The following is a 27,560-nucleotide window of genomic DNA, read 5'->3' on the forward strand; positions in this document are numbered from 1 at the left end:
GTAAGAGACACTTGGTTATAGGAATATGACAAAATACAGTCTATAGTGAAGAACTAGCACATACAAACACATATGAAAATTATAAAACAAAGTACAAAAAGAAAGTGTTTTTATTTTTTTTAGGTGGAACGTGATTCGAGGTGGGGAGGCAAGGCCTGCAGAGAAGCCATATGATGAAGCTTAATCTATCCTTAGCTAAATGGGAAACTACTAAATATTTTGCATTTTGATTTTAAGCAATGGAGCATTGCCGGGAGCCAGCGTGAGGAACTCCACCCATGGCAAAGGTCATTAGGAAGGAGGCTCAGCATACGCAAAGGCAGGATCGAGCCTCAGGAGTGCCCCCGGAAATTCTCGAGCATCTACCCCCAAAACCAGAGTCTGCCTACTTTACTGCTTTGTGCTCTCACCTACACCTCTGACTTTATAGGGGGCTGTCCCCCACCACCTCTCTCTGAAAAAGAGTTAAATTATAGCTCCAGTTAATAAAGTTCCTGGGCGTGAAAAGAGTGTTTTAGTTCACAACCGTGAGAGGCATGAGATGTTCTAAACTGTGTAAATACAGATTCCTTTGAGCAGTTAAAAGATTGATTAGAAATTGTATTGGTGAAGGGTTTTTCACTTGTTGGGCCAATGTTTGCTGCTAAGTTTCCATATCCCTTACCTGCTGTGTCCCTGGCAGTGTATTGATTAATATAATTGGTGTATAGGAATGTAAGTAGTAGCTTTAATGTTTGTAACCTTGGATCCTTGAGTTAATTCTTTTTCTTGGTATAGCCCACCACACCTTTGCCCTATAGGAATGCAACTTTATCTAATGCTTTTGGAGGGTGTTGCCTGACTAATCTCTAAACCTTTAGAGAAAAATAAGTTTTCTGAAGAAAGGGTCTTAAAATGTTAACAGGCCTCCGGGCCAGAAGATGATGCAAATCACCTAAATTTTGCATATGATAAGTTTGCAGGAAGAAAGCCTGGCTTACTGCATGTCTCTACCCCTTCCCCCATTATCCTCTATGCATAACTTAAGGTATAAAAACTACTTTGAAAAGTAAAGTGCGGGCCTTATTCACCGAAGCTTGGTCTCCCCATGTCGTTCTTTCTCTCACCTTCTGGCTGAATTATTCAGCCTCTTTTCTCCACTAAATTTTCTCACTGAGCTATCCTTATTTCACCACTTTTTATATCCTTAATTAACATTTAATTAAGTAATTGTTTCCTGATCCTCGCGGATGCCATCCCTGCTTCGAATTCCCTGGATCCATTGGGGCTGGACCCCGGCAGAGCATCATGATCACTTGAACTGAACTGTAGAGACTGAAGTGACTATGTTATAAAGTTCACATTGAAATGGACAACTTCACTAGCAATCATATAAGGGTAAATTAAAGCAATGTGACTGACTTTTCACCCATCAAATGGAGAAAGATAATTGTAGAGGATAGCTCATAAAAATGCAGTATATAAGCATGTGACTTGTAAATAAAAATATGCCAAATTTCTATGAGGATTGCCTGATTATGATACTGTATTATCTTAAGGAGTTGTTGCAACTGCTGATCATCTTCTAAAGTGGAGACCCACTAGAAGCTGACACTGTGTGAGTCTAGCATTTCTGTTATAGGTTGATTATTTTGTCCTAAGACTATGCTTGCATTTACAATAGGGACACAGCCTTGTCATTTTCCTCTAGTCATAACTTGATGGTGGGTGAAGCACTAAAGGCTATGCAATTCCTAGGCTGGGTAGAAGCAAATAGGGAATATTTCATAATTAAGAAAGGCCATTATTTAGTAACTATTAAGATTAAGAGGCCAAGTTTCTTATTAGCTTAAAAATTATTTCACTTATTTAACCTCATCGTATTTTCTATAAATTATTTTATATAGCATGCATATCATATAATCTTTGTGATGATAGAGAAACACATATGTATAACTGTTAATGTGTAAAATAAAATTCAGTGATTAATTAATATTATGTGATTATCTAGATAATTGTGATTATCTAGATAATTGTGACCTAAATAAAAAGAAGTAAATATTGAGAAAAGACATAGGCAAAGAATTAGAATCCAAAAATTATCCAACAAAGGATCTAGGTAGAGCTTCAGATAGAAAATGAAGCTAAGGTTGATATTGAAACAGACCAAATAAAAGGAACATAAAAGTCAGTGAACTGGGGTTAATCCAGAAGCAAAGTGTACGAAGAATAAACAGTCTATTTGTGTTTGATTCAGGATGCTGTTTGCTAGATAGTGGAACACATGAATGGATGAAGACAACCTGGTAAAGTCTATAGTAGTATAGTGATACTCAAGAGTTGCAGAATATTGAATATATACAAAAATAGAATGAAAGTGTCAACTATATATCTGGAAGAGAACAACTGGTTCTCAATCACCTTCCGTAATAAGAGATACATGCAGACAATATTCTTATCTGTCTCAATCATCTTTGTGCACTTTGTTCTGAGGAAATAGCTGAGCATTATCACTGTTGCTGCTGTTGCTGCGGCTGCTAAGTCGCTTCAGTCCTGTCTGACTCTGTGCGACCCCAGAGACGGCAGCCCACCAGGCTCCCCCGTCCCTGGGATTCTCCAGGCAAGAACACTGGAGTGGGTTGCCACTTCCTTCTCCAACGCATGAAAGTGAAAAGTTAAAGCGAAGTCGCTCAGTCATGTCCGACTCTTCGCGACCCCATGAACTGCAGCCTACCAGGCTCCTCCATCCATGGGATTTTCCAGGCAAGAGTGCTGGAGTGGGGTGCCATTGCCTTCTCTGTAGGTGATTCTATGTCCAAACTACAGTACTTTGGGGGAAACAGCTTGTTGCTGTAAATGTGTTTTGCATGCATTCCTGGAGAACACATTTGGCTTATAGAACACTTAATTTCAAACTTTTCTTCAAAATCTTACAACTTTTAGGCATAAATACTAGCTAATAAATATTAGGCATCTTTAAAAAGAAGAATAAATTAAAGGTGAAATACAATTTCTAGTATTTTTCCCAATGTTCCTTTGTTAATATAATTTATTCAGCATATTATTATCAGTTCCTCAATCTCTCACAATATTGCTTAGGCATGATTCTCAATATTAAAGGTAGGCCTCTCTTTAATATTGAGAATAATTTGTTTGGGCTGAAAAAGTTGGGCCTTTTACCATTCACCTTGTTCACTTCCTTCTAAGATTCTTATATCTCTCTCTCCCACTGCCTTTGTGAGCCACTGTTTCTAACCTTAGTGTATCTGACTATTTTGTCTGTCTAAAATGAAGACTAAAAATTGAGACCATTGGGCAGTGTGTGTAGCAAAGGTTTAGAAGTCTGACCCAATTCAGAATCTCAATTTCCCCTTCAGCATGAGGAATAAAGCAATGCCTCCCCATTACATATAGTCATTTAGCACATTAAGTTTGTTGGTGGTGGTTTAGTCACTAAGTCATATCTGACTCTTGCAACCGCATGGACTGTAGCCTGCCAAGCTCCTCTGTCTGTAGGATTCTCCAGGCATACTCCAGAATTCTAGTAAAGTGGGTTGCCATCTCCTTCTCTAGGGGATCTTCTCAACCCAGGAATTGAACCCAGGTCTCCTGATCACAGGCAGATTCTTTACTGATTGAACTATGAGGGAAGTAGATATTATTATTTGTGGTAGACTTGGGAAATTCTTTGAAGCAACCCATATTTGCCCTTCTTAATGTAGAAGCAAGAATGCAGGATTTAGATGTCCTATTTCTGCCTTCTTTTTAGACATTCAGTATCGCTTAATATATCTGAGTCTTGTAGTTAAAACTGGGTATATTATAAAACAAGAAGAGAATATCTCTCCTGAATCCTCCACAGAGATATGGTGGGTATTCAGTGAGATGAGACGTGCAATAAAATTTTTATATGGTAATAGATTGTGTACTAAAGTACTATTTAATTTTTAAACTCAAGTGGGTTTGACCTGTAATGCTTTTCTCCCCATAGTAATTCTTTCTATTAACTTTTTTATTGTGGTAAAAATCACATAATAGAAAACATACTATTTTAACCATACCATATTTAACTGTACAGTTCAGTGGCACTGAGTACATTCACACTGTTGTGCAACTCTCACCATCATCCATCTCCTGAATTTTTCACTTTCCTAAACCGAAACCCTGCGCCCATTGAACACTAACTCTCTATTCCCCTGCCCCCACTAGGCCCCTAGCATCTACCAATGTACTTTCCGACTCACCTCACAGTTTTCCTTAGAAAAATAAAATTTTTTTTATTTTATTTAGAAAAGAATGTTTTCTTGAGGTAAATTCAGAGAAAAGTATCTAAAGATAATGAGGGAGGAGAACCTAAACAGAGAATCTCTGGAACAGTGGATAGTGACAGGTATTCAGGCATACTCCCATCAGGTCATTATTTTTGCTTATGTGGTGAAGAGATTTTTATGTAATTATATATGCAAAGAATATTCAAACTTCATTATAAACTCACAAATTGTTATGATAAATGCAGAGCCCATTACATCCACTGGAAACCGTTCTGTGACATGCTGATAAAATACACGGCTTACAAGGAATGACTAAGGAGCCCAGTCCTGATCACACCTCTGTCCCATGACTTACTTCCACATATTTAATCACGCTTTTCTAAAGTGACTGACTGCATGGCTTAAATCTGACTTCATTAACAATTATTTATTCTAATTAAAATATTTCCATTGCATTTATTTTCTATAGTTCAAAATGAATGTTCATCAGTTTAGTGAACTGCCTAACAAAATCAATCTCTAATTTTTGTAATTTGCCAAGAATTATCTATAAATGGCATGCTATAAAGTTATGAATTATTTTCTACAAATATTCTAATGTATGATTGCTTGGCCAATTTGAGATGTACTATTAAGGCTGATTGGAAAATACATATTAAAGAAAGGATCACTCCTATTATTGCTGCTGCTGCTAATTCGCTTCAGTCATGTCTGACTCTGTGCGACCGCATAGACAGCAACCCACCAGGCTCCCCTGTCCCTGGATTTCTCCAGGCAAGAACACTGGAGTCGGTTGCCATTTCCTTCTCCAATGCCTGAAAGTGGAAAGTGAAAGTGAAGTCGCTCAGTCGTGTCCGACTCTTAGCAACCCCATGGACCACAGCCGACCAGGCTCCTCCATCCATGGGATTTTCCAGGCAAGAGTACTGGAGTGGGTTGCCATTGCCTTCACCAACTCTTATTATTAGGGCATATTAAATGCAGAAAAGAAGTTAATTAAGTACACTCAGCAAAAAGAAGACTGGAAACTGACTGTGGCTCAGATCATGAACTCCTTATTGCCAAATTCAGATTGAAATTGAAGAAAGTAGGGAAAACCACTAGACCATTCAGGTATGACCTAAATCAAATCCCTTGTGATTATACAGTGGAAGTGAGAAATAGATTTAAGGGATTAGATCTGCTAGACTGAGTGCCTATTGAACTATGGATGGAGGTTCTTGACACTGTACAGGAGATCAAGACCATCCCCATGGAAAAGAAATGCAAAAAAGCAAAATGGCTGTCTGAGGAGGCCTTACAAATAGCTGTGAAAAGAAGAGACGTGAAAAGCAAAGGAGAAAAGGAAAGATATAAGCATGTGAATGCAGAGTTCCAAAGAATAGCAAGGAGAGATAAGAAAGCCTTCCTCAGCCATCAATGCAAAGAAATAGAGGAAAACAACAGAATGGGAAAGACTAGAGATCTCTTCAAGAAAATTAGAGATACCAAGGGAACATTTCATGCAAAGATGGGCTTTATAAAGGACAGAAATTGTATGGACCTAACAGAAGCAGAAGATATTAAGAAGAGGTGTCAAGAATACACAGAAGAACTGTACAAAAAAGATCTTCACAACCCAGATATTCACGATGGTGTGATCACTCACCTAGAAGCAGACATCCTAGAATGTCAAGTCAAGTGGGCCTTAGAAAGCAGCACTATGAACAAAGCTAGTGGAGTTGATGGAATTCTAGTTGAGCTATTTCAAATCCTAAAAGATGATGCTGTGAAAGTGCTGCAATCAATATTCCAGCAAATTTGGAACACTTAGCAGTGGCCATAGGCCTGGAAAAGGTCAGTTTTCATTCCGATCCCAAAGAAAGGCAATGCCAAAGAATCCTCAAACTACCACACAATTGTACTCATCTCACACGCTAGTAAAGTAATGCTTAAAATTCTCCAAGCCAGGCTTCAGCAGTATGTGAACTGTGAAATTCCAGATGTTCAAGCTGGTTTTAGAAAAGGCAGAGGAACCAGAGATCAATTTGCCAACATCTGCTGGATCATGGAAAAAGCAAGAGAGTTCCAGAAAAACATCTATTTCTGCTTTATTGACTATGCCAAAACCTTTGACTGTGTGGATCAAATATTTATTTATTTACAATAAATAATTTGGAAATAAACAAACAAATATGTATTTATTTCCAATAAAGTTTGGAAAATTCTGAAACAGATGGGAATACCAGACCACCTGACCTGCCTCTTGAGAAACCTTTATGCAGTTCAGGAACCAACAGTTAGAACTGGACATGGAACAACAGACTGGTTCCAAATAGGAAAAGGAGTACGTCAAGGCTGTATATTGTCACCTTGCTTATTTAACTTATATGCAGAGTACATCATGAAAAACGCTGGGCTGGAAGAAGCACAAGCTGGAATCAAGATTGCCGGGAGAAATATAAAAAACCTCAAATATGCAGATGACACCACCCTTATGGTAGAAAGTGAAGAGGAACTAAAATGCCTCTGGATGAAAGTGAAAGAGGAGAGTGGAAAAGTTGGCTTGAAGTTCAACATTGAGAAAACTAAGATCATGGCACCTGGCCCCATCACTTCATGGGAAATAGATGGGGAAACAGTGGAAACAGTGTTAGACTTTATTTTTGGGGGCTCCAAAATCACTGCAGATGGTGATTGCAGCCATGAAATTAAAAGATGCTTACTCCTTGGAAGGAAAGTTATGACTAACCTAGATAACAGATTAAAAAGCAGAGACACTACTTTGCCAACAAATGTCCATTTAGTCAAGGCTATGGTTTTTCCAGTGGTCATGTATGGATGTGAGTGTTGGACTGTGAAGAAGGCTGAGCGCCGAAGAATTGATGCTTTTGAACTGTGGTGTTGGAGAAGCCTTTTGAGAGTCCCTTGGACTGCAAGGAGATCCAGACTATCCATCCTAAAGGAGATCAGCCCTGGGTGTTCACTGGAAGGACTGTTGCTGAAGCCGAAACTCCAAAACTTTGACCACCTCATGCAAAGAGTTGACTCATTGGAAAAGACCGTGATGCTAGGAGGGATTAGGGGCTGGAGAAGAAGGGGACAACAGAGGATGAGATGGCCGGATGTCATTACCAACTCGATGGACATTAGTTTGCATATACTCCGGGACTTGGTGATGGACAGGGAGGCCTGGAGTGCTGCAATTCATGGGGTCACGAAGATTGGGACACGACTGAGTGACTGAACTGAACTGACTGAAGTACACTTGGAAAATAATTTTACCTAACAACTTAAGTGAATACTTTAGCTATTTGACTGCCAGTATTCCATTTGCTATGGACAAATACATTTGGATTAGTTGAGGTAATCACTAACATGGCAGAAATCAGTTTCTTTTGTTCAAATGATTCAAGCTACTGGCTAACAATGTCTGAAATACTGATATCACATACAAGGATTTTTGTGCTACTATCACTAATTTACTGTTTATTATGAATTATCATCTCTCCATAGAATCTTCACAAGAGTCAGTGTCCATTGATTTCACTAGACATTTTTGGTCCTCTGTCACAATAAACAGCCTTACCAATTGTTCTATCTATGTTAAGACAATCTTCAAAATGCTATATTCTATTATTTAAACACTTACTTCTGTTTACTCCATATTTCACTTTTCTTACAATCTTTGCCACTGCTTTTATTTAATCTAATCATAATTATCAAACATTACACAGTAATATTTTCTTACATTTACTAAGATCACTTACTAATCCCTTTAATTATATATCATAAACATTAATAAGATTATTGAATTCAAACACCAAATGTTCTATATCTGAAACCTGCATTTATTCTACCACAGAACTCTTTTTTTTTTCCTCCTTAACTTGATTATACATTGTTTTCATTTCTCTACCAACTGTTGGCTCATCAGTAAAGATTCTGCCTGCAATGCAGGAGACACAGGTTCATTCCCTGGGTCAGGAAGATCCCCTGGAGAAGGGCATGGCAACCTCCTCTTTCCTGGAGAATCCCATGGACAGAGAAACCTGGTAGGCTACAGTCCAGAGGGTCGCACAGAGTCAGAAACCAAAGCAACTTAGCATGCACACATGGCACACACTCCAATTTTTACGTTAGTAGAATTTGTAAGAATGAGTATACATCATAAAATGAATGGACACATCTTGAAATTCTTATGCATACGGTTTCCCAGGCAAGCACAAATACATTTTTATACTCTAATGTGTGTGGGGATGGGGGAGAGCAGAAGAGTAAGAAAAGAGAGAGAATGTGTGTGTGTGTGTGTGTGTGTGTGTGCACGTGTGTGTCAATGCGAAATACAGAAAGAAAAGGACAGGTACTAGTTTGTGAATATCCAACATGAGAAATCAAGTGAATCACAAATACAAATTATTCTTGGAAGAAGATGCAGAAAAACTCTGATTTACTAAGAAAAAAGTCAATAAACACAGGTAGTTGTTACCAATTAGCATAAAATTAATAGTTTCAAGGTATTTTAACAAATACAACAGTTGATGAGCTTATTATTGACTCTGTGTCTTGTTGTTGTTTTTTTTTTAATCTCCACCTTCACTATCACACATTGTAAATTACCATTCAGTGAAAAGTTACAGTTCTCATGTAGGTGATACTGTAATAAGCATTAAAGAAATAATTAAAATTAACCCTTCAATGAATTGCTTATATAACAATACAATTCTATGTTTATGTGTGTATATGCAAAATGCAGGGGATACACTTATTTAAGTGCATTCATATTTGCATAGGTAGTCCTCTAGAAGCCAGTAGCTATTCTGAGAAATCTGCGAATCCTGTCAACTGATCTGTAAATAAAATCCTTAAAGGATGTCATATAAGATAATTTGAAACTCACTGTGGAAGGACTGAAGAATACTGATCGTCCATTCATCTGTTAATCTTCCTGTTTTTGTTATCTGAATACACTTGAGCCGATTTGAAGATTCTCTTGATTCAATCCAACAAATCATATCTTCATTATAAATAAAATCCAGAGTATGAATTTCATTTCCATTTACCGAGCTCAGGGTTGCCATCTTACTTCCATTAAGATAGAAAATCTCAATTGTTTCAGAATTTGCAATTAATAGCAAAGGTGGTTTATCTGTAGGTTCTGGAATAAGACAGAAAGAGGAAAGTGAGTTGGGTAAAAGTCACATTTTTAAGATAATTTTGTATTACTCATTAAAAATCAGTTCTATCTTTTTAATATATCTTTAAAATAAAAAAAAAAATTCTTTCAAAAGTTTCTATTAGTAATCCATACATGCTCCAGTAACCATAATATTTTACTTCTTTAAGGACAACATAGTCCACTGAGCATTTGTATTCCTGATTTTCTTAGTCATAATGTGTTCTTTAAATCTGAGGATAATGTCATTTGCTTTCAATGCTGGCAAATAGAGGAAATATTATGAGAGCTTTTCTTAGGAATGATATGGACCTAGATTGACCTATCTATACAATGTTGCAGACTTGCTTTGTGAGCAAGAGCCACTTTTTTGAGGTGGATGTATGAGGTCAAAAATAGATTCTCTAAAGCAGAACATGTAAAGCTCACAGGCTCCTGTGTCCTCAACATCACTGGCTCCTTAACTGACCCCAGGAGCTAAAAAATCACACATTTTCTTAGTGACTAGATTATGGTCACTGCACCACTTCCTTCCACATTCCTTCTCCATAGTCAGGAAAATAAGATCTTGTGGTAAAAGATATTTGTTCAACACCAATTTTTGGAATATATTTTTGCTTGTGCTAAGTAAGACTGGTAATTTTTAGATAAATTTGAATTTAAAAGAATCTCAATTTTTTTTTAATATATAAAGTGAATAGTAAAATTGCTTGGACTGCAAGGAGATCCAACCAGTCCATCCTAAAGGAAATCAGTCCTGAATATTCATTGGAAGGACTGATGCAGAAGCTGAAACTCCAATACTGTGGTCACCTGATGTGAAGAAATGGCTCATTTGAAAAGACCCTGATGCTGGGAAAAATTGAAGGGGACGGCAGAGGATGAGATGGTTGGATGGCATCACCGACTCAATGGACATGAGTTTGAGTAAACTTCAGGAGTTGGTGATAGACAGGGAGGCCTGGCATGCTTCAGTCCATGGGTTCCCTAAGAGTTGGACACAACTGAGTGACTGAACTGAACTGAACTGAACAGTAAAATTCCATTAAAAAATCACTGTTGAAAGTTTAACTCCATTCAGAGTAGCTTTTGTTCTAAATAGGGAATAGGGGGAATTTTCAACTTCTCTTTTTTTCTCTGCCTTACCTCCAATGTATCAACAAATATCCTGGACTCTGACGTCAAACCTATCAGGAAGCCCACTATTTCTCAGTGACTACTACAAACATCCTGTCCCAAGCTGCCAACACCTCTCAACCAGATCATCACAATTCCAGTTGGTTTCTCTGCTTTCCTCTATGCCCTCCTCCTTCTTCTGAGTCTTCTTCAATACAATAGCCAACTTTGTCTTCAAAATGTGAAGGCAGATCAAGTAACTTTTTTGCCCAGTTCCTCAAAGGGTTTCCATTTCAATCAAAGTCAAAGCCTTATAATGGCCTATAAGCCCTATGTGATGTGTCTTATTAGGATTTCCCCTCATTTCCTTTATCTCTTTACTACTCTCTCACTCTTACTCAACACAAACTGACTGTCTTACTGCTCGTTGAACAAGATTCTGGATGGCATCCCAGAGCTATTCTTTCTAGAATAATCATCATATATTGGAACGGCTGACATGACATGCTGACGTCCTTTCTGGGCGTTATAAAGATGGCACCTTTCTGGTTAGGACTTCTTTTATCACTTTACCTTGTTAAAAAAAAAAAAAAATCTACAACTTTTAACATTCTCTGTAGACATCCCCAAGTTTATTTTTCACTTATCACTACCAAACACTGTATGTATCATATTTCTTTCTCTGATGCATTATTTTTCTATTTTTGCTGATGTATCTCTAGCATTTATAAAAAGTCTGGAACCTATTGATCATTCACTACAAATTCTGAATTAGTCGAAGGACACATGGAACGCTTACATAGTAAAATTCTTTAGAAACATTCTGTGCAACGTTACAAAACAATTTGGTTAGCAAAGACGCACCAACACTAATGTTAATGCTTAATGTCTTCATTTGACAACTGAAATGACCTTTTCTGAAATAGCCTCTCGTTCAAAAATGAACTAACATTGCCAAGATGTAGACAACAATTTCCAAACTGGCTACTCGTCAGCAAATTTAGGTATGTCATTGACATTTTTTGGATAGAGGCTGGAATATGAAGGAACACTGAGATTCTCTCGAGACACTGATATAAAAATGAATCAATGGTCAATACAGGCAATGCTTAGTTGACACAACTAATCAATCTATTGCATTTTGTAGCTGCTTATTGAATGAATCAGTTGCTTACCTTAATGCAAAATGTATCAACCACTGATTTTAAAGCCTCAGATAAACAGAACACCAGTAAAGAGAAAGTCAGATGTTTTTTAAATCGATGTGGTTTGATACAATGATGGTAACTTTAAAAATTCAAATGACATACTGGAGAAAGGATACTTATATTAGTTGTGTTGTACTTTAATGAAGTGATATTCATGTGTTTTTGCTAAACATTATCTAAGGTTTCCCTCTTTAGACAAATAAAACATAAGGCCTGATGTGGAAGTGGGGAAAATTACTGAACAGTAAGAACCCACAAATATCATCATGGGCTAAGGATATGTCTTTTATTTTATACTTCCTGATGAAAGCTGGCATAAGCCTGGCAAGTTATCTATCTCTACCTGAACTGCATAGATCTCTAGTGGGTATTATTACCAGGTGTTTCCACTTGCAAGTTGAAAACTATCATTAGCTTGGATGATGAGGATAGCAGACTGACTAGAATGAATGTAATGCTTTAATCAGATACCACACTTAGAGTCAGTAAACAGTTTCCCCAAAGGAACAGTTGGAAAACACATCAGATGACTTAGGTCAAAAGATTTTATTCATCAGTACTTAATGAGAAGTAATAAATATCAACCTTCCAATTAGAAGAGATTGAAACACAAGAAAGTACTCAGTCAATAGTCTAACTTAGAGAATTAAGACTTAGGTTGAAAAAAATCTCTGCAACAGACTTTCAACTGATTCATGTTGGAGGAAAACTGTCTTCATCCTCTTGACTGACCCCTATATGTCAATAGCACGGAAAAAGAATATTTTCCCTCTCAAACAGTTATAGACATGTATAAAATCAGAAAGTGCTTTTTTTCCTATCATGGTATATTAATCAGTGCCATAATTTTTGAAAACTGGTTAGAAAGTGATGAATTAAAAAGAGAAACTTGAAAACATGAAAAATCTAATTTGACTAGATTCATAAATATACTTCTTTAAATTCCAAGGCCCTATAACCTCAGGTAATCAGATGATACCACCCTTATGGCAGAAAGTGAAGAGGAACTAAAAAGCCTCTTGATGAAAGTGAAAGAGGAGAGAGAAAAAGCTGGCTTAAAGCTCAACATTCAGAAAACTAAGATCATGCTATCTAGTCCCATCACTTCATGGGAAATAGATGGGGAAACAGTGGAAACAGAGTCAGACTTTTTTTGGGGGGGTGGGGGAGGGCTCCAAAATCACTGCAGATGGTGATTGCAGCCATGAAATTAAAAGATGCTTACTCCTTGGAAGGAAAGTTATGACCAACCTAGATAGTATATTCAAAAGCAGAGACATTACTTTGCCAACAAAGGTCAATCTAACCAAGGCTATGGTTTTTTCCTGTGGTCATGTATGGATGTGAGAGTTGGACTGTGAAGAAAGCTTGAGCACTGAATAATTGATGATTTTGAACTGTGGTGTTGGAGAAGACTCTTGAGAGTCCCTTGGACTGCAAGGAGATCCAACCAGTCCATCCTGAAGGAGATCAGTCCTGGGTGTTCATTGGAAGGACCGATGCTAAAGCTGAAACTTCAATACTTTGGCCACCTCATGCAAAGAGTTGACTATTGGAAAAGACCCTGATGCTGGGAGGGGATTGGGGGCAGGAGGAAAAGGGGATGGCAGAGGATGAGATGGCTGGATGGCATCACCGACTCGATGGACATGGGTTTGGGTGGACTCCAGGAGTTGGTGATGGACAGGGAGGCCTGGCGTGCTGAGATTCATGGGGTCTCAAAGAGTCAGACACGACTGAGCAACTGAACTGAACTGATAACCACATTCTTACAAACATATCCTTCTCTTCTCATGGTCAAGAATATAATAAAAATTTATATATGTACTTATAATGATATTATTTGATGTATAGCTGATGCTAAACATATGTTTTCACAGGGAAATGAAACATTTTTTAATGTCTCATTTGAACATCCTTTTAATTCTAAATAATTCTTCCCTTTGATTCTAAAATATTAACTCAGCTGGTTTCATTTTAACTAATTGGAATTATGGATTCTGGTACTTACAAATAAAGACAAACATAATAAATGTTTATAACAAATGTATACATATGCGTATATAATAATAAGCATTATCCAGTTATATTCTTTAAGATTTCCCTTACCTAATCCTACAGTTGTGAGCAGTTACCTTCAGTGAAAGAAGCTGGGTAGATATCTCTCAATACTTACTGTGTTAAAGATGAAAGAACAAAGAATCTGAGGTTCAACTGAATAAAAGGGTAAATAATAAATTCCATGTAAAGTATATCAAATTAAGATAGTGGGACTAAAGTGCAAAAAAAGGGGAAATTGTAATCCATTTAGCCCTATGAAATGGTTTTTAATCTTTACAAAGTTAAAATAATTTAAAGAAGAATTAAAAAAAATTTAATTTATCATTTAGAAACTATATAAAGGCTTTAAAAATAAGATGAAATGAGAAATGAGAAGAATGCTAACAACTTTTAATAGAAAACTGCAAAGCTTCATGGAACCCTGCTAGCTCAGAAGGTAAAGAATCTGCCTGCAATGCAGGAGACCAGGGTTTGATCCCTAGGTTGGGAAGAACTCTGGTAAAGGAAATGGCAACTCGTCTGGTATTCTTGCCTGGAGAATTCCATGGACAGAGGATCCTGGCAGGCTACAGTACACAGGGTCTCATAGTCAGACATGACTTAGAGACCAACACTTTCACTTTTCATAGGACATAAACTATAGCTATATGCAACAAAACGAAGAACAATCTACATAAAGAACCCTTTTAAAAAAGAAACCTTCTAAGACTATGCAATGAACAGAAGAAGTTGAATATGAAATACTAGGAAGAAATTATCTAGTTTAAAAAAAGATAGAAAAGTATTATTCAAATAGTATAATAAATTATAGATCAAAGTCAACTAAGCCAAACTAAAAATGTGGATAAAATTAACCATCCAAGTGGGAAAAAAGATAGAGGGTTGAAATATTTTAATTTCCAAAACATATATGGCCAAATTTGTTTCTCTTTTTTCCTTAATTATTGTGTTAATGGAAAAATCTCATGACTGAAATGAATGATATTTAGAATAAGTATACACTGTGCCATATGTCAGAAGAAACTATTTTATCACATTTTACAAAAGGAAAATTAAAACATGAATCAAAAATGGAAACATTAGAAGACACTAAAAACAGTATTGGTCCAAGCAAGAAAATGTAATTACTGCAATTATACTTTAAGGTATCTTAACACTACCTTTTATTGTCATAATGCATTTATGCTAAACTACTATTTTACTGGATGAAAACGTTTTATTTATTGCATTTTTTATTTTTTAGAATTTATGGATGTGAGGCATTTCCAAAAAAACATCTATTTCTGTTTTATTGACTATGCCAAAGCCTTTGACTGTGTGGATCACAATAAACTGTGGAAAATTCTGAGAGAGATGGGAATACCAGACCACCTGACCTGCCTCTTGAGAAATCTGTATGCAGGTCAGGAAGCAACAGTTGGAACTGGACATGGAACAACAGACTGGTTCCAAATAGGAAAAGGAGTATGTCAAGGCTGTATATTGTCACCCTGCTTATTTAACTTACATGCAGAGTACATCATGAGAAACGCTGGACTGGAAGAAACACAAGCTGGAATCAAGATTGCCTGGAGAAATATCAATAACCTCAGATATGCAGATGACACCACCCTTATGGCAGAAAGTGAAGAGGAACTTAAAAGCCTCTTGATGAAAGTAAAAATGGAGAGTGAAAACGTTGGCTTAAAGCTCAACATTCAGAAAATGAATATCATGGCATCCGGTCCCATCACTTCATGGGAAATAGATGGGGAAACAGTGGAAACAGTGTCAGACTTTATTTTTTGGGCTCCAGAAATCACTGCAGATGGTGACTACAGCTATGAAATTAAAAGATGCTTACTCCTTGGAAGGAAAGTTATGACCAACCTAGATAGCATATTCAAAAGCAGAGACATTACTTTGCCAACAAAAGTCCGTCTAGTCAAGGCTATGGTTTTCCCTGTGGTCATGTACGGATGTGAGAGTTGGACTGTGAAGAAGGCTGAGTGCCGAAGAATTGATGCTTTTGAACTATGGTGTTGGAGAAGACTCTTGAGAGTCCCTTGGACTGCAAGGAGATCCAACCAGTCCATTCTGAAGATCAGCCCTGGGATTTCTTTGGAAGGAATGATGCTAAAGCTGAAACTCCAGTACTTTGGCCACCTCATGTGAAGAGTTGACTCATTGGAAAAGACTCTGATGCTGGGAGGGATTGGGGGCAGGAGGAGAAGGGGACAACAGAGGATGAGATGGCTGGATGACATCACTGACTCGATGGACGTGAGTCTGAGTGAACTCCGGGAGTTGGTGATGGACAGGAAGGCCTGGCGTGCTGTGATTCAAGAGTCGGACACAACTGACTGACTAAATTGAACTGCACTGAAGGCATTTCAGCCAGTATATGAAGCAGGATAGTCTGACTTCAAAAAATATATAATCTAATAAAAAAATTAATTAAAATTAGTATAATTAAGCATAAGTGTCTATATCATCTGTCTTCAAGAAAGATATAATCTAAAAAAAATAAGTGTAATTAAGTATAAATAGCTATATTTTTGAAGTCAGGATTGGTACCTTTCATCAAACTTGTATAGTAACACTTAATTCCAAAGAATTGTTAGCTATATCTTCCTTTGGTTGAATGTTTGTTTCCCCTAAATTCATATGTTGAAGTCCTAACCCTTTAAGATGACAGTTTTGATGGTGATTGGGCACTGCTCACATACTGAAGGAGGAACCCATGTGAATGGGATTACTGCCTTATAAAAGAGGCCCTAGAGAGATCTGTAGGGCCTTCTGCAATGTGAAGATAGGACAAGTCTGCATCCCAGAAGACAGCACTCACCAGACCATGCTGGTGCCCTGATCTCAGACTTTCAGCCTCTAGAACTGTGAGAAATAAATTTCTTATATCTGTAATTTACCCAGTCTTTGGTATTTTTTTTTGGCAGCACAAATGTATGAAGATGTATCTGTTAAATAGAGTTAGAAGTTCCTTAATGATGAAACATTTGCTTTCATCTGAGCATTAATGGATGAACAGAAATTGAATGTACAGAGAATTTGTTTTTTAAGAAAAAGAAGAAAAAAAGGAAGTCTGGTGAAACAAAAAGCTTGGACAAAAGCAAAGATGTGGGAGAGACTAAGATATGTTGGAATACTGACAAGTTTTTCAGTTTCTGAGGGTAGAACATGTATTAGTGGTGAAAGTATTTCATCACAATAATAACAACAGTTAACCCTTTTGAACATATTTTAGAAATTAAACACTGTATTATATACTTCAGATTTACTCATTTATTGTATGCTCACAATATTTCTAAGAATCAGGTGTTAATATTATTTACATTTTATAGAAAGAAAATAAGTTTATTTAAGGTTTAATTAAATTGCTTAGAATCACAAAGCTACTAAGTAAAAAGAACTAGCTTCAAACTCACATAGGCCTTGTAGTAGACAAGAAAGTAGGTTGAGGAAACACTGCACAGGTCATTTAATGTCAAGATGATAAACTTACTTTTATTTTGGGGTGCATTTGGGAAATGACACATGGAATACAATATGGATAAGTAGAATATAGTGGGATAGATGTAATTCCCATTTAACTTCTTAAACTTGTTTTTACTTTTAAAGTGGTGTGACGTAACTCATATCAGATGGGGAGGTAGTTTGTAATGCCTTGGTGTAGTATTGCAGAGTGAGGTTGGAAAGGCATTCAGTTCAGTTCAGTTCAGTCGCTCAGTTGTGTCCAACTCTTTACGACCCCATGAATCGCAGCACGCCAGGCCTCCCTGTCCATAACCAACTACCGGAATTCACTCAAACTCACGTCCATTGAGTTGGTGATGCCATCCAGCCATCTCATCCTCTGTTGTCCCCTTTTCCTCCTGCCCCCAATCCCTCCCAGCATCAGAGTCTTTTCCAACGAGTCAACTCTTTGCATGAGGTGGCCAAAGTACTGGAGTTTCAGCTTTAGCATCATTCCTTCCAAAGAAATCCCAGGGCTGATCTCCTTCAGAATGGACTGGTTGGATCTCCTTGCAGTCCAAGGGACTCTCAAGAGTCTTCTCCAACACCATAGTTCAAAAGCATCAATTCTTCGGCACTCAGCCTTCTTCACAGTCCAACTCTCACATCCATACATGACCACTGGAAAAACCATAGCCTTGACTAGATGGACTTTTGTTGGCAAAGTAATGTCTCTGCTTTTGAATTTGCTATCTAGGTTGGTCATAATTTTCCTTCCAAGGAGTAAGCGTCTTTTAATTTCATGGCTGCAATCAGAATCTGCAGTGATTTTGGAGCCCCCAAAAAATAAAGTCTGACACTGTTTCCACTGTTTCCCCATCTATTTCTATAGGTAAAAGCAAAAGGCATTTCTGTATCCTTTTAGATTGATGCAGTATAGAAAGAAAGAATGATTATTTGTGCCAACATTCCTACTGGAAGCAGTGTCCAATGGAGAGATGTAAGGCCTTAAGAATTCTCAGAGGTTTAGGAGCACACTAGATTTCACACAGGCTAAACTATCATTTGATTGGATGAAATGCTTTATTTATTGTATTTTTAATTTTTATTTTATAAAGAAAGGTATGTATGTTTTTAATTATAAGGACAGTAACCCAAGAGGATTCCTAAAAAAAAAACATCGTGTAGACACAGGTACAGTAGCTGGATTCCTGAAGAGAAAAATACTCTTCCAATTTCTTGGGAAATTGGTCATAAGAACCTAGTATTTTGTTCTTAAGTAGAGACAGTATGGTGTGATAAAGTCGAAGTTTAAAATTGTAGTGACTGTTTTATGTAGGTAATAGGATATGGAAGGATGGATGTGAAAGGAAGATGTGGAGATTTGCAATTTGGGTTATAGTGTGAAACTGGGGAAAAAAAGAAGTAGAGTCAGTTTTAAGAAATGATGATGAGCTTGGTGTTGGCATGTTAGGCCAGTCCTGTATTGTGCAATCCTGTCTTGGACATTGCCAAGACTCACTCAGGTAAACTACCAATCAAGCTGAATTACAGACTAAAATAATATAACCTTTTTGTTGTCTGGATATTATTAGTGAAATACCTATATCTTCATGCAGAGGATATTTCAATCTGAAGATGACTGAGAAGCAATGGAATATGCTGTTTTATAGGAATAAGGATAATTTTCCAAAAAAACAAAGCCAATAACATACCATGCATAAAAAAAGAGCTTCTCATTTTGCAAATTAGTAGCTCTCACAATATCCCTGTTTCTTAATAAAGAGCCGATCTATCAGATCAAGGAAGTATTCCTCCTACTACCTGAAGACCTTACTTGGCACAATTTGCAATATATTTAAAGATACTTTACTGAATTTTTTAAATTTAAGAATAATAGTACATTTTAATAAATAAAATAACGTTAAATAATGCATTATTATTTTTAATCAGGAAAATCAAATATATTTAATTATCCTGAATTTAATTAAAGTATAAATATAATTAAACTGAAAGGTCATTTTGGTAACTCTCAAAGAACAATTCATTCAAATTTTAGGTTACTGAATTAATATTAAAATTAGCAGACAATCCAGGGATGGTTAATTCACATTAGTCACTGAGGAGTGGCCTATGGCAACTTCTGATTCTCCTAGTCATCTTTCTAACTGTGGCAAACAGAAACTTCTTTAACTACAGAAATACATTTTTTCCAACTCAGACTTGTCCCTCTAAGATATAAACCAGTAATGATTGAGTTCAACAAGTAAAATATATTGGCTTATTTCAAAATGGCTTTAAAATATTTCCAGTTTGAAAACAAGGGTCCTTAAAAAAGTCACTTCTGTCTCCTAAAAAGAAAATACTCTTTCGGTATTAATATATTTAATTATATATTTAACAAAGATTTATTGAGCATAACTCACCTGTCAGGCACTTGTCTAAATGCTAGAGATACGGCAGTTAACAAAACTAATAAAATTTTTGTTTTTGTGGCATTTACATTTTACTGGAGGAAAAAGTCAGTAAGCAAGCAAACACTATTTCGTATTTTTTGGCAGCATTAAATTCTACAAAGAAAAGTAAAGCATTGGTAGTAATATGGATGCAAGCTGTTCTTTAGAGAGAGTAGTCCAATTCAGAATATATTTAAAAATTTAAAATAAAGAGTCTGAGAGAAAGAATGGAGTCAAGGGTAACTACAGTGTTTTGATTTGGGCAACTAAGTGAAAAGGGTCACATTTACCAAGATGGTCATCATTGGAGAAAAGATTATTAGGACAGAGCATCAAAAGCTTGGGAGACATGGAATTTGATATTTCCATTAAATATCCAAATGGACTTAGTACGTTGGATCTCAGTATGTAAGTGAGTTTGGTGTTTAACAAGTAAGATCTAATATGTAGGGCTGGAGACAAAAACCTGCAAGTCTCAGTCTCTAGATGTTTAATAAAACCATGGAAAAGGATGTGTTTTTAAACTCCTGATACAGGATGAAAGCCTTAAGAAATCAATAGAAGAAGGGAACTTGTCCAAAGCACTGAACACTGAGTCATGCAAAACATACTGGAAAAATGAGGATTACGCAGCAAAATAAACCAAGCAAAAAAAAATGCACAGTAAGTCATTAATAATAAGAGAACTCAAGGAATATACTCTTTAAAAGGGAAAGTATTCAAGGAGGAGACAAGATCAGTTGTGTGCTAAGGATTGATAACTGAATAATTATGCAACTGAAGGTCACTGGTAACTTTGGCAATAGAGGTGTAAGTAAGTGATAAGAATGTAAGACTCACTGAGGACAGAGGAGGAAATAGACAACACACTTTTTGCATAATGGGAAAAGAAAAATGGAGTGGTAGCTGGAGAGGAATACAATTATTAAAGAAGTTATTTCACAGCCTCTTTACAAGATCCTTGTATACCAATGGGAGTGATCCAGGAAAAAAGAGAATATTGATGATTCAGGGAATAAATAAGCAACTGACTGAGTCTAACTCTTATACAGTTGAGAAAAGGTGGTATGGATGCACAATTACAGGGACTGGCCTTAGGAACAAAGTCAGTTTGTTCTTCCCTTCAAATAAGAGAAAAAGTGAATAGTTCTACATTCAGATAGATTGGTAGATTTAGGAGAGTTCAGGGTGAAAAAATTCTTTTTTGACTGTTTCTTTTTCCTCAGGGGAATATGAAAGATTATCATCTTCAAGTAAGGAGGAAGGAGGTAGACATATGAAAATTCATTATCTAGAGGTGGAAGAGGGAAAGGTCATTTAATCTATTTCACTGTTTCTGACAAGGCTGCCAACGGATATAACTACATAACACGTATTTATTAAGATTACAATTTTCTACTTTCCTATTACAAAGACAGATGGATTTTCAGTACTCAATTGTGATTATATACCAAGCTTCTAGATACTTTACCAGATATATTCCTTGTAATTTGATGGTATGTTGTTCTAAAACTCTAAAGTCTGTTAAGATATAAATTATCTAATAACCTAGCAAGTATTGTCTTTCACACAAAGCAAAAATGGAGGCTATGTGAGTCCTGGCGCTAAGAAGAAATGCTCACACACATTTAAAAATGCATTCAATACAATGGATTTTCTCTTCTCAGGATTAAAATGCCTCTAAGCAGCTTAAGTAGGGAGAATATGCAGAACATGAGTTATCAAAGTCAAGAGCAAGTATGAACTCTGGGGAGCAGTGCTCAAGAGACATTCTCTAACTGCAGTTATTATTCAGTACATTGTTGTCTGCAACTGATACAGGGGAAATGCCTTGAAGGCTCTCTGAAAAAAAAAAAAATTCTGATTAATTATAAAAATAAAATTTTTTTTTTCATTAGGTTTTAACCTTTGGCTTTCTGAGGGTTTCAATAACTCTATACTTCTACATTCCTTAAACAAAGCAATAGAAAAAAATTATATATCCATGCTTAACCTTTTTAAAAAAATATTTTTTGATGTGGACTATTTTTTAAAGTCTTTATTGAATTTGTTACAATATTGCTACTGTTGTTTATGTTCTGGCTTTGTGGCAGGGAGGCATGTGGTATCTTAGCTGCCAGATCAGAGACTGAACCTGCAACCCCTGCATTGAAAGGTGAAGTCTTAACCACTGGATCACCAGAGAAGTCTGTCCATGTCTAATCTTAAAATTAAACCATCTGTAATTTCTATGAATTCAAATGTGGCTCATTTCTTTTTATTTTTCATTTTGTTGGTCCAATTTTAAGACAAAGAAAGGGAGTTAACTGTAGAACATTACATGATCTATCATATATTCTATATTAGGGATTTCAATAATAGGTCAATAGCTAGTCTACAAAAATTAAATGCAGTGACAGAAATGTGCAGGTATATATTGTGACATTTGTGAAAACAAAATTTATTGATTGTCATATCCAAAGCCCACAAATGTTGGTATGTAATTCTTAATTTCCAAAGACATCCACAGCTATATTGCAGCTACGATGTTAAGTGGTAAGAAAAATGGAAGATATGCATTTTTTCTGTGTCAAATATTCTTCCTAGTCATGGGTAAATCAAAGGTGTCATGACACATGAAAAACATGGCAGGTAAGATTACTATCAATCTTGCAATTTTGTTGCTGGAAAAAACATTTAAGATATCAAGAAAAGTGTTAGACTGTGAAACTGATGTTTTCCAGCTGAGAAAAAAAAAGTAAAATTTTAAAAATAACAAAAAAATAGAACATAGAATATTCATGAGGAGTTTTATACCTCAATACTCTAAAGCTCATTAACAGTTGTGTGGGTAGAAAAAAAGAAAAAGAAAAGAAAAGTGATGCTGAACTTAAGTTACCCTTTGAATCTCTTCCAGTCTTTTGACTTTCCTTTTATTGATCCTCAATATTCTGGTATGATGCATTTGAACTGTGGTGTTGGAGAAGACTCCTGAGAGTCCCTTGGACTGCAAGGAGATCCAACCAGTCCATTCTGAAGGAGATCAGCCTTGGGTGTTCTTTGGAAGAAATGATGCTAAAGCTGAAACTCCAGTACTTTGGCCACCTCATGCCAAGAGTTGACTCATTGGAAAAGACTCTGATGCTGGGAGGGATTGGGGGAAAGAGGAAAATGGGACGACAGAGGATGAGATGGCTGGATGGCATCACCAACTCGATGGACGTGAGTTTGAGTGAACTCCGGGAGTTGATGGACAGGGAGGCCTGGTGTGCTGCAATTCGTAGGGTCGCAAAGAGTCGGACATGACTGAGTGACTGAACTGAAATGAACTGAACTGAATATTCTAGTACCCTTATTCTGCTTCCTGAATGTTTAGGAAATTGCTTAAAGCATCTGACAAACTTTTACCCAGAACATACTCTGTTCCAGGCACTGTTACTTCTCTGTCACTTACAGTCTACCATAGTGTACATCATTTTCTCCATGCATACGTGACTTAGCGAAAAACAACAAGTCTTGATTTCTATGCTGCTCTTGGTCTACAAGGCTTCCTCCTAGCTCAGAATTACTCATATACATTCATGTCACCAAGTATCATTCACAGTTATGCCTCAATGAAATGACAAACTGTGCAGGAACTAATCCTTTGGGCTATCTAAAAATAGTAAGAATGCTAAATAGCATATCGTCAAATTGTCAAGACATAATCTCATATCATTCTGAAGGGAGCTACTCTTAGCTAGACAGTAGACTGAAACAGGTCTGACCCAGTAGCTTCATAAACTACCCATATTACAAAGACAATATTACTCTTCCTAGGAATATTTAGACTTTACCATGGGTAGTTATTAAAAACAACAACAACAAAGCAATTATACTTTACTAACTGAACTTCAATCATCACAAGTGACTGATGAGACTATGATACACTGAACAGGGGTTCTTCCTTTTTTTTTTTTTTGGTTTTAATTCCTGGGCTCTTCCCTTTGTATATAAGTACCAGCCTATTCCCCCTACAAATAGATCCAGTTTTGACAGAAAACCATGGATATTCCTCCACGTTCCAAAAGGAAAATTTAAACTATTTATTAGTAGAGGATAGTAGAAGTTAGAAGTAGGAGCCATAGGAAGATATATTTTATATCTCCCTTTTTTCAACTGTAGAAAAGTAAGAAAGTGCTATAGAAACAATTTCTAACATTATTTGGAGGTGTACTACTGTGGATAATCAGTTCAGTTCAGTGGCTCAGTCCTATCTGACTCTTTGTGACCCCATGGACTGCAGCACTCAGGCCTGCCTGTCCATCACCAACTCCCGGAGTTTACTCAAACTCATGTCCATTAAGTCTGTGATGCCATCCAACCATCTCACCCTCTGTCGTCCCCTCCTCCTCCTGCCTTGTCTTTCCCAGCATCAGGGTCTTTTCAAATAAGTCAGTTCTTCACATTAGGTGACGAAAGTATTGGAGTTTCAGCTTCAGCATCAGTCCTTCCAATGAAGATTCAGGACTGATATTCCTTAGGATTGACTGGTTGGGTCTCCATGCAATCCAAGGGACTCTCAAGAGTCTTCTCCAACACCACAGTTCAAAAGCATCAATTCTTCGGCGCTCAGCTTTCTTCACAGTCCAACACTCACATCCATACATGACCACTGGAAAAACCATAGCCTTGACTAGACGGACCTTTGTTGGCAAAGTAATGTCTCTGCTTTTCAATATGCTATCTAGGTTGGTCATAACTTTTCTTCCAAGGAATAAGCGTCTTTTAATTTCATGGCTGCAGTCACCATCTGCAGTGACTTTGGAGCTCCAAAAAATAAAGTCTGACACTGTTTCCACTGTTTCCCCATCTGTTTCTGTTAGGTGCATACAATTTCTGTCCTTTATTGTGCCCATCTTTGAATGAAATGTTCCCTTGGTATCTCTAACTTTCTTGAAGAGATCTCTAGACTTTCCCATTCTATTGTTTTCCTGTATTTCTTTGCACTGATAGCTGAGGAAGGCTTTCTTATTTCTCTATGCTATTCTTTGGAACTCTGCATTCAAATGGGTATATCTTTCCTTTTCTCCTTGCCTTTCTCTTCTCTTCTATTCACAGCTATTTGTAAGGCTTCCTCTGACAACCGTTTGGCCTTTTTACATTTCTTTTTCTTGGGAATGGTCTTGATCCCTGCCTCCTGTACAATGTCAGGAACCTCCACCCACAGTTCTTCAGGCACTCTATCAGATCTAATCCCTTGAATCTATTTGTCACCTCCACTGTATAATCCTAAGGGATTTGAAGAAAGCAAGTGCTATGGAAACAATTTCTAACACTGTTTGGAGGTGTGCTCCTATGGTTTATATAGGTATTATAATTTGTCTTTCTTACAACTAAGTGTTAGTTGCTCAGCTGTGTCCTACTCTTTGCAACCCCATGGACGGTAGCCCACCATACTCCTCTGTCCATGGAGTTTTTCAGGGAATAATACTGGACTTGGTGTCCATTCCCTCCTCCAGGGGATGTTCCCGACCCAGGGATCAAACTCTGGTCTCCTGCATTGTTGGCAGAGTCTTTACTACCTGAGCAACGACTAAGAGTTCCTGCCTAAAAAGTCTCTCCTTACCCTCACGCAAATCAGTGAATACCAAAGTATAAGTTGTAACAGAACCCCAAGGTTATTTAATGGGCTCGCTTCTCTCTCTACTCTGGTTCCTCTATGGCAAAGAAGTATGCTCTCTCTCTCACTGGTACCATTTAAGGCAGTGCCTCTCCCCTGATGAACACAGAATTATTTAGTGCTCTTTATTTTTCTACTACTTTAGTTCAATCAGTAAAGCCCTACAGGTACCACAGAACTGAACACTGAGGTAAGTACTTGCCTTCAGCAAGTGGTGAGGACATTGAAAAGTACAGCTAGAGGAGACTGAACTCATCAGTTCATTCCAAATTGCCAGTAGTTCATAAATTAAACACCCTTAACTATTATTTTTACTCTCATAGGTTCAGCATGAGCCCACTATCAATCAGGGGGGTCCATATTTAACACATAATTCTACAAGAAAATCAACCTAAGTTAAACGAAAGTTAAATTTTTAAAAGAAAACAGAATAAACAAAGAAAAACATTTCATGTTCAGAGTTGATGTCATTATTAGAATTGATTTCAGAAAATATAAAAAATATACAGGATGTATTACTGGATACATAAAGATGCCTGACAGTTACTAGTTTTTAATGTTTGTCCCATTCTAAAGGTATGAACAATTCATTATGACATTCACATTCTAGCATGCCTCCTCCTACCTAGTAATATCAAGTATGCATAGTTAATTTTTTTTTTAACATAGATTGCAGACTTTCTTCCATTTGGAAATTACCTATTTTGATATCACACAGATACTTGGACTAGGTTACCTTTGAAGTTTCTCTCAACTTTGAAACACTTGATTCTATATTGCAGTAATCAGGTCAGTCTTACTAAGTGTAGAAAAGGTTTTGTCTGTACTGCATGGAATATCAGGTATGAAAAGGCCTCCTGCCTCTTATTAATCTTTTCTTTCATCTGCCACACAGACTAAAATGTCCTCTCCTATTAGAAGCATTTTTTAAAAAGGATCTTGAATTTTACTTGGATTTGGTCATTATATTGCAAAAAAGGGACAATCAATTAACTTAATTTTCCTTATTACTATCAAATATTACACTAAAAATAATGTTCCACAGGAAGCTTTCTGGGTGACTAGTTGGGGAGTGATTGTGATTTTATTTTGTGCTAAGCTAGTTCACCACCTTAATAACAGCTTCCCAACCTATTGACTCTGCCACTCTGCCTTCACATAAAGGGCTACTTATCCTCAGACCTTTTGCTTTCCCTTCTGTTATCTAGTAAGGCCTTTGCAGAACTTTCCCTTTGTGTGCAATTCTAGCTGCCTACTGTAGTCTTTGGGTTTGATTTTTTTATTAATGAATTTATTTTAATTGCAGGTGAATGACTTTACTGTATTTAGTGGGTTTTGCCATACATTGACATGAATCAGCCATGGGTGTACATGTGTCCCCCATTCTGAACCCCCTACACTCTTCCCTCCCCACCCCATCCCTCAGGCTTGTCCCAGTGCACCAGCTTTGAATGCCCTGTTTCATGCATTGAACTTGGACTGGTGATCTATTTCACATATGGTAATATTCATGTTTCAATGCTATTCTCTCAAATCATCCCATCCTTGCCTTTCTTTTTAATTACACAAATGCATTGTTTAAATATTCATGTGACCTTTAGAACTAGTCAGTATATGTTATAGACTTGTACTCATTTTCAATATTACTCATTCTTCCCCAATTACAAACCACAGGAACATTCCCATGAAAACTGTGTATTGTTCTAATTATATATTCCAATATTATCATCAAGCCAACCACTTAGAAGTGAAGGCATTTATATATTCCATCATCAATGGTAGAGTCATCAAATATCCTTGATGCATAATTAATATCATGTGTCAGCCCTCTTTGGTTACATTTCTTTTTGTCAGAAACCAGTCCATGTAAAAGAGAGAAAGTCCTTCTTTGAATAGGGTTTATTACACAACATTCTCCCTGTGTATTCACAGCAATATTGAGTGGATCAATAAACGAAAAAGCCTTCTACTTCTTTCTTCTGTCAATATATTAAATCAGAACTCTCAGTGGTAGGAAAAAAAGAGTAACATATAACTTGACCTATTTTTTCTGGAGGATTACACCCGAAAATAAATAGGGCCTCATAAACTAAGTCAGCAATTGAAAGAAATAAACTAAGAAGTAAAAGAGTTCCTTTCTTGGTAATTTTCTGTACAAATATGTTTTGTAAATCATTAAGCATACTATTTCAGAGAAATAGTTGAAATTGCAACATGAGGTTA

General features: G+C 36.8%; 1 protein-coding gene across 1 annotated transcript in view; it reads right to left on the minus strand.

The window, feature by feature from the left end:
- Positions 1 to 27,560, minus strand: part of LRP1B (LDL receptor related protein 1B) — a 2,178,569-nt gene that overhangs the window by 1,159,094 nt on the left and 991,915 nt on the right. Inside the window, exon 6 of the mRNA XM_086368415.1 lies at positions 9,130 to 9,387. Coding sequence (XP_086224541.1) covers positions 9,130 to 9,387 — 258 coding nt within the window. The remainder of the gene's footprint in view (positions 1 to 9,129; positions 9,388 to 27,560) is intronic.

The sequence above is a fragment of the Bos grunniens genome, chromosome 2 (genome assembly GCF_055505025.1).
Source record: "Bos grunniens cultivar Pamir isolate PY7600 chromosome 2, Bosgru_T2T1.0, whole genome shotgun sequence".
NCBI lineage: Eukaryota > Metazoa > Chordata > Mammalia > Artiodactyla > Bovidae > Bos > Bos grunniens.